Genomic DNA, 10,856 nt, shown 5'->3' with positions numbered 1-10,856 from the left:
GCCATTAGCTACCAGTGCAACAGAGGGAGGAGGCAGCCCCCACTAAATCCAGCCTTGCTGCCTCTGAGGCTCTTTCACTGCCACTGCAGGGGTGTCACCCATGCTAGTGCTGTTTGTGATCCTCACGCCAAGAGCAGCCTGGCAAGCAGCACAGCCTGGCTGCTCTGCTCACCTTGGTCAGGACCTACAGCACACAGGTGTGCACGACTGGGAAAAGTGGCCCCACACTGCAGCAGGACAGACTGCACAGGTCCGAACAGCAAGATGGCTGTAACTTGATTTTCAGTCAATTTGGACTCGATTTTACTTACTTTATGAATTCCTGTAGATCCCTTACATTCCCTTTGCACTGGTCAAAAATGGTATAAACCCCTACCTCTGCCAAGGAGCCCAAGTGCTCGTTTGTAAGGGTGGGAAGGGGAGAGAGTGGAGAGGAAGAGTACAAAGAAGAGCTAAAACATCTCTTAAACTCCAATATCATTGTTCTCTGGCCACTGTTTTGTGCTCTCATTTCCTAGTTCACTTTCTCAGTTCAAACAAATAGCTGCCTAGAAGCCCTCCTGCTAATGCAGTGGCTACCATATATGGAGCAAAAACTCTTTAATGATTTGAGTAGTAACCTCTGCTTGTTAACAGCTCAGCCTCAAGATTATGGAGCTCATGGAACCCAAAACACATTTACTAAACTGGCACTTACTTCCAGGTGTAGTATTAGCCTTGTTATCCTGACTGATGAATTAAAACACAAGTTTGCTTAAGACCAAAGAGCAGATGGGGTCAATACAAGCTGAAATCTGTGGACTTGACTAACCAGAAGTAAAACCATACTCCTCTTCACAAAAATCCCATGTTGAGGAGCCTAGACTGTAAGGTGACATCACAGACTGCTCTGCTGGTCACAGCTCTTCTGGAAGGGGCTTGGGAGTTTTACCATCTCAGAAATGATGGTGCTACAGGAAGAACACTTGGGAAATACTTGCAGAAAGTTAAAACTTCGCATTCCAACAGGCGGCTTGTCTTCTGAGTTTTGTGTCAAACCTACCAGCAGTAAGGCCTCTTCTAGTGATTTTGATGAGAAAAGATGATGTCTTCCTTGTCCCATAGGAAAATTATCAGCTTTTTAACTCACTAAATAGAAGCTGGAGGTGCTGTTTGCATGGCCTGAGTGGCTGTTACTGAAATGAACTGATCTTCAGTGAAGGACAGAATGGCAGTGTGGTGGCAACAGCAGCCGTGCATGTCACCAAGCTGCTACTAACCACTAAACAAATAGGAGCTGCTGGGCAAGCAAAAGCAGCATCTGTTTCTGCTACATGAAGTTTTCCAGTTACACTGGTGTACGAACTGCGACTGATAAAGAAGGCAATGTCTGATAATTCTGTGCTGGGGTACAGTCAGTTATCAGCTTCTGCATCTCCACAGATCCCACTGGTCTTCATCTTTTTCCTTCTGAAGTTTTTCAGTAAAGCTTGAACTATTTTGTGTGTGTAAGTAAGTGCTGGATTTATGTACTGTGACAACCTTGATCCTGCCATATGTCAGGAATCCCCATATGCTCTTTCATTTGTAGCATCCACAAGGTTCACTCAATAAAGGCAAAAGGTACAGCCTGGCTACAGACCCTCTGTCATTCAGCTACAAACAGCTGGTAGTGCACATTACAAGGCTTATTTAAAGCTCAAGTACTTTCACCCATCCTCTCTTGTAGCTAAACTTGGCACGTAAAAATGTGAAAATAAAAATATCAGTGTAGTGTAGCATTTCAAAGAAGCATTCAGGAAGCAGACAGCCTGTCTTGCTCCACCATGGAGAAGTCTGTGGCTGAATGCACAGACCATGCTCTGAGAATGTACTTGTCTCTGGTATGAAAAAAAACAGGTCCTCTAGGTGTGGGGTACACAAATTACCACCTAGCTGCTCACACTTGCTTTTGGTAGTCTGAAGCACTGAATCCTTTGTGTGACCATCTACTGCTAGCATTTTGACTTCAGATAAATCTCCACAGCTGGCTCTTGACTGGAAGAAGAGGAGTGTTTTTGCACACAGGAGTGTTTTCAACAGTTCTATGGACATGTTGTTAGTCGAGGAATAATGGGTTAGAGGCATAAGTACAATCTGACTCTTTTTCTGGAGGAGCCACTTCAATCTCAGCATTTACAAATATTTTTAGCTTTAGCCTCCTCAACTGTAGTAGTTTGACTCTTCACAAGCCATTTGCAGCTTGCTCTTGGCACAAATAGCACGACAAAGAAACAGCTTTAAACCTAGTGCCTCCAGACTGAAGGAATGAAGGGGACTTAGAAAGGTGGCTGTATTGGTATATGACTAGAGCTGCTGTCATTTATGAAGGTTTAAACTCTTTTCCATGCCCACTTCAGGCACCATAGATTACCAGAACACCTCATTTCAGTCAGTTCCTGATCTAGAGATACCCTTCATTGTGAGAGGGTGGGAAAGGACAGGCAAGGTATACAAAATAACTTTATAAGCCGTAGGAAGACAGTAGAAAGAAAACCAAAAGATCCTATAAATTCATCTCCTACAATGAGTAGCCAGGGTTTCCCACAGCCAGCTTCCAGGATGGGAGTTATGTCAGCAGATGTCAACAGGCGCCACAACAGCTGGCTCCCAGGAATATTTGTCCCATCAGAAAAATTTGTCCGTGTCTGAAAAAATTTTCCATCTTTTCCTTTCTTTCTCTGCTCTGACTCTGGGGTAACACTGGCACTGTTAGGAGAGTTTTAATAAGACTGTGTTTGCAGAAGTACAGATGTAGGTGATCCTCATGTGACCCAGCTTGAATCCAAAAGCTGAGCTGTGGCACCCGTGTCACAAGTGCCTTCACCAAGGATCAGCATGCCAGGTAAGCCAATTGCTTAAGCTGGAGTCACCTCAAGGAACTGCATGCTGTGCTGTCTTCACAAAGCTAATTGAGGTGCCAGCAGGCAAACTGGATATTGCAGAGCAGCAAGCACAGGGCTAATCCACGAGGGAAGAGGAGCCAGGAGCTGAGAGTGGGGCAAGGAGATAAACCAGACCCAGGGTCCATCCAGAAGTTTCAGTCAGAAGAAATAGAAGATTGGGTCAGAGACAGGGATGGGATCAAGGAAAAGGGTGGTGTAGCTGGGACAGGGACAGCTGGCTTGGGCTGAGCTGGAATGGAGTACTGAGTCATGGGCAGGGGTGGAGGAAGTTCCAGGGGAGGCTTGGCAGGGGCAGTCAGGGCCAACAGTGACTTTGGGGCCATGGTGCTGGGGTTCACAACCAGAACTTCTCTCTCAAGGTAGGAATCCAAAAATTTGTGTTTCAGACAGAATAATGTTTTAGTTCAATAAGTAAGGTATGTAAGCACCCTTTATTGTAGAGATCAGAACACCAAGTAAAGAATTGTTTTTTTTTTTGTTTTTTTTTTTTCTCTGAGGGCATTTGACACTCTTTTCTGTGCACTCACTTCTGCCTTTTAGGAGGTACATTGTAGGTAGCTGTCACATCAGTTTGATCATCCAGTCAGGTGTGCATTTGCTCCTGCATTACTGGCATTCTTGTAGCTGAAAGAAAACAGAATAAAATACTACAAGAGAAGCCAATTCTGATCACTATCAAGATATTGATATGGTCACTCCAGCTGTTAACTGAAAGACATTTTTGTGGCCATAGAAGCCAAACAGTGAATTCCTTATTCAGCTATTTCTTTGGTGAAACTTGCCAGTGAAAATGGAGAAAAGAGTCTGAGATCTAACCTATAGATGGTCATGGAGAAGCCTGGTATGAATAAATCATAAGGGAAGCTCATGGTAGTTGAACACATTTGCTTCTTTTGCACATAAGTAACCCTAACTCTTTAGGGTAAGTGGGGTAAGAGACAGAAATAACACAGATAATTGTCAGAACAGCAAATATATCCATCTTTGGAAAAACTTGCACGCAGACTTCAGTGGAGCAGTGAAGCCTTTTAAAATCGATGGCTAGTGCAGACCTCCTGGGAGGCACATATGCTTTGTGTTATAGACTGAGCTGAAGCCAGAAATGCTGGGGTAAAGCAGGGTTCACAACCCACATACCCCTACCTGGCTATAGGCACAAAGTACCACTTCTTATGATATAAACAGAACCAGTCTAGTAAAACTAGACTCAGATGCATCTACCACCCTAGGATTTTGGGTTGTCCAGATTAAAATTGTTATCAGAAATTTGCATCTGTCTTTATGTCAGGACTTAAATGTGGATTGAGGTGTCCCAGTAGTGATTTATCAAAGTTGTTATTTTGGGATTTGATCAAAGCTCTTTATTTTATGTGCTTTGCCTGAAAATTTCCATAATAATACCTTGTGTCTACCTATGCCATTGCAGTCAATTTTTGAAATTTATGTAGCTACTAGTTATATAGAAGAGGAGATGATATCCACTGCAAATAGAAAAATTTAGATATGTCTTTCAGCTTCTTGCATTTGCCTCAGAATACATGACTCTGTAACCAAGAGAATCAACAGGGAATTAAACTGTAATTACAGTTTAGATATTAATTATACAATTTACTTTAAATGAATAATAATCTTAAGTAACACTTAAAATTTGCATAGCATAGTGAAAGAAAAAAACCCCATTATTATTACGAAAATGCTTATGGGGTAAACGGGCTTGGGAAAATCACTACATACGGGAAACTGCGGTTGTTCTCTCGCCTGGATACCGGGAAGAGCAGGATCTGCCAATAAACTGAACAAAATGCTCCCTCTCGTGGTGCAAACTCGGGAACAGGAGAGCGCAGGGCAGCGGCCGGAGGCCGGGATGGTGGGGCGGCTGTTCCTGCAGCTGCAGCCGGAGCTGGCAGGATTGGGAAGCCCTCTGAGCTGCGAGAAGCCTGGGTTTGCTCCTGGTTTGTTGTGATTGTGAGGGCGGGGAAGGCAGTGTTTCATTTGCAAGGCTGAAAGAGGGGCAGAGGCGAGGGTTTTTACTTGATTTGTTTTTTTCCCCTTGTTTGCTGGTCATCTCTCTCTTCCTATGGAATAGAATGGAAAGCTCCCCTGCTACCCCCAGCATAGGAACTCCTTACTGATCCTAGCGTCTTCTGAGCAAAAAGCCCAGAGTGCTCAGACACAAAAATGGAATTGTGGGTGACGAGGATACAAGCAGAGAGGTGGAAGGAGATGGGAGGTGGGCTTGTGAGTATTTTGGACTTGTGTTATGGACATGCTGGGCTAAGAGATGTGGCTCTTGTAATATAACCACAGAACAAAGACTTGATTATTAATCAGAACAACAAACAATTAAAATTAAAGATGAGGAAAGAGTATTTAGGATTGAATTTGTTTCCTTCTGGAAAAGATGGAAATATGACAGCAGGTGACACATAAGAGAGACAGGGCTGAACAAAGCTGGGCCTGAAATGTTGAAGCTGGAGGGAAGAACACTGAGGTACAGTAAGTGGCAAGAGGTGACAGGAAGAGCGGGCTAAGAAAACGGAGGTAGCTTAGGTATTTGTCAAAGCAGAGTAACTGTGTGGATTTCAGAAAAGCAGCTGTTAGTTACACAAAAGGGCCTAGACTTGCCTTTCCACAACAGACCTGGTTATTCATCTTTTTTGCAAATGTCTCTGTTCTGCATTTTTTCTTCTCCAGATACCGGTTTTCATTTCTGAAGAAAAAGGAGAGGATACCTTACACCCCGTTAGTTAAGACAAAGGCTGTTTAGAATATCCATTTGCCTAAAAGTATCACTTTTATTAAACAAGTCATTCAGATATGTATCTTTCCTTGATGCAGCTGAGTAACTGAAATGAGCATTTGACAAATTTTGAATTTGGCTGCCCTGAGATACACAATTTAGCATGGAGGTGTATTTGAAAGAATACTGGCTGCTAAACTATGGTTACCATCTGAGCCCTCCAGTTACTGAAAATAACAAAATTATCATAACCTCTCACAAACTGATAGTAGCAATGACTATTTCTGTGCCATTTTCAGTTGTACAGGCTTTTCCAAGCAAATGACTCAGAACACATTTTATTTCTGAAATATATTGTGACCCCTGTGTAACTTGTAATTCAGCTACAAAGTCTGATAGTGCTCCATTTCATGCAGGTGAGCATTCAATGCCTCAGCCCATGTTTAAACCCAAGCTTAAATAAGAGCCTCTTTCTTTCCCTCTAATATTGCTTCACACTAATTGTGTGGTGCTTGGGCAATTTTACAAGACAATCTCGACAGTCGGAATGTCATGGCCTCATGGGCACGGCTAGCCTTGATCATCTGGGCCAGCATATCCTGGGGCTCCCTCTGAGCCCTACCCACGGCCCAGGACTGATCTCAGCCCAGCCCAGGCCCCCAGCCCCTCACTGAGCCGCTCTACGCTCACGCTGCCGCGTTCTGCACGCCTCTGCTTTACTCCACGGCTAGATTTCGGACCCATCTTGCCTCTCGCTTCTCGCCAACGCTGCCTCACAAATACCCCTGGCTCAGAAATAAAACTGAGAGAGGGGTTTTCTCCCTTGACCTTGCAGCACGCCGCCCCCGGGCAGACGCCTGCCGCTCCAGGGATGCTCCCGGGAAGGAAAGCGGGCGGGCGGACGCGGCTCCCGCGGGATGCGCAGCGGCAGCGCGGGGGCGGGACGCGCTCGCCTCCCCGGGGAGCAGCTGCCTCCTTCTCCGGCGTGTCAGGGCGTGTTCCCCTCCCTTTCTTCTCTTTCCTCGATTACCCAATTTAACGCTGGCTGCTGCATGCCCAACCCGCGCGGTGCAGCCACCTCCCCCCACCGCCCCGAGACCCTTATCGTGAGAGCAGAGATATCGCGGCCGGGGAGAAGGGTCTCGCCTGCCCTCCCTCTCTCCCTCCCTTCCTCCCTCCCTCCCCCAGCTGCGGCAGGGCGCAGCCAGTCCGCACCGCGCCTCGGGAAGGTGGGATGCTGCATCGGGGCAGGTGTGGCATGCCGAGCTCTGCGCCCCGGCGGCTGCGGAGCGAGGGTTGAACCACCAGGAAAACGCCGAGATACGAAGCAGAACTAGGAAAGAAAAAACCCTCATAAAATAAAAACATGAGAAAAAGACTGACTTGCAAACGCTTTCATGAAAATGTACGGAATTGTCCCTGCCCCGTGAGCCCGCTGTGTCCAGGCTTCTCCTTTCCTCCCTTCCTCCCTTCACTCCCAGGGCTTTTGTGTAACCACGGGGGTACAACGGGGGCTCCGGCCGCGCTGCCAGGTCGTCCCCGAGCGTCTCCTCTGGCGTTTCGGACCGGCTCCCCGCCCCGGCAGCGGCTGGGAGGATGCTTGGCACAGCTACAGGTTGCAGGGTGCGGTGTGTGAAACACAAATGCATTTTATTGCCCGATAGTTTTCCCTCGTGGGAATGTCCGGGAAGCGTGACATCGCACATCACACCGCGCACCACGGCCCTCAGAACAGCACCCTGGCGGCCGCGCCCTCCCTCTCCACAAGCCCTGCTCCCCTTTCGATCCATATCCATCGAAAATGCAAGCCGGACTTAACCTTATCACGAGCCTACTACGCTTCTCTCGCTCGGTCCTTGTCCCCAGACAAATGGGAAACAGCTTCCATTGTTCTCGCTGAGAGATGGGGCTGCCGGCTGCGAAGCCCCGGCGCAGCCGGACCGCGCCCCTTGAGCCAGAGGTTTCCCCAGACGCGCCGCCACCGCGGTCCGTTCCCAGCGGCTCCGCTCCTTCCCGGGATGCGGGTCCCGGGACCTGGAGGGGCCAGCGCCCGGCACAGCCCAGCCCAGCCCGGCCCGGCACAGCCCAGCCCAGCTTGGGGAGCAGAGGGCGCCCCAGCTCCGCGCATCGCCGCCGCCGCCGCCTTTGCCGGGCTCCCGCAGCGCGGAGCGGGCGCGGAGCAGCGAGCGGGGCGCGCCCGGCCCCGCCACAGCCGGGCTGTAAAAAGAGGGCGGTGGGAAAGTGCGGGCAGCGCCCTCGGTTGTGCTGTGGCCGCCCCAGGGATGCTTTGGAACAGGGGGAGATCTGGAGGGATACCAGTCCTGAAGCCCCAGCGATGTTCAGGCCAGCTCTTCAGCTGCAGGAGCGCCCGGGAGAGATCCATTCTCCTGAGAAATGTGTTGCTTTCCTCTATGTGTTGCTGCCTTTTGTGTTTAACCGGCAGACCCTCTCCTTAAGCGTGCCAAGAGCATCCAGGCCCGGGAATTTTCAGTCTCCTCCGCCCGTGCGGCCCCTCTCCGCCGTGCGAGCGGCTTTCCCGCTCCCCGGGAGGGCTGCAGGTGTAGGCAGGCGGCCCGGCTCGCCCGCTCCCTCCGCCGCGCAGCATCCCAGCTCCGCCGGGCGCGCTTCGGGCGCGGAGGGTCGCGGAGCGCCCCGCACCTCGCCGCGCCGCGCCCGCTCTCCTCGGGGCAGCGAGCCTGGCCGCTCCCTTCCCTTTTTTTTTTTTTTTTTTTGTTTTTTTTTTTTTGTTTGAGGGGTGTGGGGGTGTAATACTGCAAGGTGCGTTCGCGGAGCCGCGGTCCGGCCCCCCCTGCACGGCCGGTATTTAAACGTGGGGTCCGTGCGCCCCCTAAGCGCCAGCGCCGCGCAGCGTATCCCCCGCCCGCCAGCGCGGGAAATAAATAAATAAAGCGTGTGGCTTTTGAACTGCCCACAGACTGTCACAGGGAAGGGGGGAGGGAGGGAAAGAGGGAGGGGGAGAGAGTGAGAAATGCAGAGGCAGCAGCCGCGGTAGCGGCGGCAGTGCTCCAGCAGGCACTAGGCACTCCGGTCCCGGCGAGCGAGCGGGCGAGAGCCACAGCGCTCCGAGCGAGGCGAGGGGGCTCTGGGCTGCCCGGGACTCTCTTTGTGACACCCCAGCACACAAACACACCGACAGGGACAGAGGAAAAACACAAAAAGGTAAGACGCGGTGTGTCTCACTTATGCCATTTACACAGCCGCCCGCGAGAGCTTTGCCATTTTTATCATTTTCTCCCCTTCCGTTGTGTCTCGATTTGTGGGGAGGGGAGATGCGCGTGTGAATCGGTAAGAGCAGAGAGAGCGGAGCAGCCCGGGAGGCGCCTGCCCGGGCACATTTTAGGAATATCGCTGCGAGGAGCTCGATTCCTCGAGAGGGGACCACCTGGGAGCGGGATCGAGGCACACAACGGACCGAAGGCGATTCCGTGAGATTTAAATGCCCGGGAAGGCTCTCCTGGGGAAGGGTGGGGGTAGCAGTGGGTGTGGTGGGAATAATAGTGGTTTATGCCCAATTTCTTTTCGGCGCTTTTAGCCTGTTTCCAAAGGGAGTTTCCTTAATTAATAACAATAATTTAAAATAAAAAGAGAAAAAAAGGGGGAAAAAAAGGGGAAAAAGGAAGATGCCCCAAGCTCTCCATGAAAGGAAGCGCTGGGAGAAGAGCACGCACGGCGCCAGGAAGATGGCAGGGCGGCTGGGCGGGGGGCGGCGGTGCTGCAGGGGGATTGCGGGCTCCGGGCGGCTGCTGGGGCGCTCCGCGGGCTGCGGGGGGCGTCGGGGCGGGCGAGGAGCGGCCAGCGGCGCTCGCCCATTGTGGCCAGCGACAAGGCGATTGTCGCTTGCCCATTGTGGCGCGGAAGCGGCGCTGCCTCCGCGGTCACGCGTGCGCGTGGGCGCGCCGGCGGGTTTGAAGCGCTGCTCCCGGCCGGGCGGCACACGCCGGGGCTCGGCTGCCCGAGCAGGGGCACGGACCCGCCGTCAAACACGACAGGGACCGCCACTGCTGCTGCGGCCCCCGCACTACGCTCCGATGCTCCTGGTCCATGAATATTCACCGACTGCCGCCCTCCGCTCCCCACAGGTCCCCATCGACCCTCTGGTTTTCCCCCCACCAAAGAAAGCTACGACTCCCCTCGACCTTTTTTCCCCCCCTTCCCCTCACGACGCGCCGTGTCGCCTCTTCCCCACGCACACGCGTGTCTTTGGAACGCGGCACCCGCAGGGCGCTCTCCCCGCGCCTCAGCTGGGCGTGGCGGCACACGCGGGGGAAAGGGAGGCGGACACACGCACACCCCCGGGACATCCCCGGGACACCCCCGCCCTCCTGCCACGCCGGGTGGGCGCCGCGCGGGGGGATGCGGGGCGACAGGGGGGTGCGGAGTGGAGCGGGGATGCGGGGAGGAGTGGAGGGGGGATGCGGAGTGGAGGAGGGATGAGGATGGAGGAGGGATGAGGATGGAGGAGGGATGCGGTGGAGGAGGGATGCGGGAAGCCCCCGCCGCCCTGCCCGCGCCTTTGTCTGCGCCCGGCGCATGCGCGGAGGCGGCGGCGCGGCCGGGGCCGGCGGCGGAACAAAGGCGGCTCCCTCAGCTCCCCGAGCCCCGGGCTCCCCCCGGCCGCCCTCGGCAGCCCCGGGACTCATCGGGGTGTCCCAGTCGTACCCCGCACCCTTCCCTCCCCGCGCTGAGCCAGGCTGAGCTTGGCGTCTGTTGCTGTGCGCGGTGGCGGAGCGGACCCGTGCCCCCCTCACCTCACCCACGCAAAATTCGGCGTTTAGGAAGGGGAAAAGGCCGGCCCGCTGCCCGCCCCCTCGGGTTCGGTGGGCGGCAGGCGAGCGCCCGCGGGTGCGAGCACCCCCTGAGCTCCCCCGGGGCGGGCTCCAACACCGCCCCTGCTGCTCTCAGCGGCCTTGGCGACAGGAGCCGGGGCAGGGGTCCCTCTGCAGCGGCCGTGGGGGCAGGAGCCGGGGCAGGGGTCCCTCTGCAGCGGCCGTGGGGGCAGGAGCCGGGGCAGGGGTCCCTCTGCAGCGGCCTGGGGGCAGGAGCCGGGGCAGGGGTCCCTCTGCAGCGGCCTGGGGTCGCTCGGGGGTCCCTTGAGCAGAGAGGGCGAGTACGTGCCGCAGAGGCGGCAGAGCCCCGGAGCAGCCCCGCCGCAGGGACGCGCGCCCGGCCCG

At 53.4% G+C, this 10,856-nt stretch overlaps 2 protein-coding genes across 3 annotated transcripts in view; one reads left to right on the top strand and one right to left on the bottom strand.

Moving 5' to 3' along the window:
* Nucleotides 1–4,594: 4,594 nt before the first annotated feature.
* Nucleotides 4,595–8,047, bottom strand: LOC134414289 (uncharacterized). Its single transcript, XM_063148686.1, has 4 exons — nt 7,981–8,047; nt 7,484–7,949; nt 6,880–6,997; nt 4,595–5,634 (listed from the first exon to the last, which is right to left on the bottom strand). Exons 1-4 carry the CDS (start codon nt 8,045–8,047, stop codon nt 5,629–5,631), a joined length of 657 nt encoding a protein of 218 aa, XP_063004756.1. The 3' UTR covers nt 4,595–5,628.
* Nucleotides 8,048–8,662: 615 nt separating this feature from the next.
* BASP1 (brain abundant membrane attached signal protein 1) overlaps nt 8,663–10,856 on the top strand; it is a 51,306-nt gene continuing 49,112 nt past the window's right edge. Inside the window, exon 1 of one of the 2 annotated variants that reach the window (XM_063162520.1) lies at nt 8,663–8,844. The gene's annotated coding sequence lies outside the window, so the exon portion shown is untranslated. Of the gene's footprint in view, nt 8,845–8,969; nt 9,111–10,856 lie in introns of those variants that run through there. The other variant, XM_063162530.1, reaches the window with a different exon arrangement.

The sequence above is a fragment of the Melospiza melodia genome, chromosome 1 (assembly GCF_035770615.1).
Source record: "Melospiza melodia melodia isolate bMelMel2 chromosome 1, bMelMel2.pri, whole genome shotgun sequence".
Taxonomy (NCBI): Eukaryota; Metazoa; Chordata; class Aves; order Passeriformes; family Passerellidae; genus Melospiza; species Melospiza melodia.
Note: the sequence above shows the minus strand (reverse complement) of the source record. Positions and strands in the feature narration are given on the sequence as shown.

Coding starts and splice junctions, on each gene's coding strand:
- LOC134414289 (XM_063148686.1), bottom strand. CDS start 8,047: ATGGATCTCTCCCGGGCGCTCCTGCAGCTGAAGAGCTGGCCTGAACAT. Junction 7,950..7,980: donor TCGCTGGGGCTTCAGGACTG/GTATCCCTCCAG, acceptor CCTGTTCCAAAG/CATCCCTGGGGCGGCCACAG. Junction 6,998..7,483: donor CGTAGTAGGCTCGTGATAAG/GTTAAGTCCGGC, acceptor TTTCTTTCCTAG/TTCTGCTTCGTATCTCGGCG.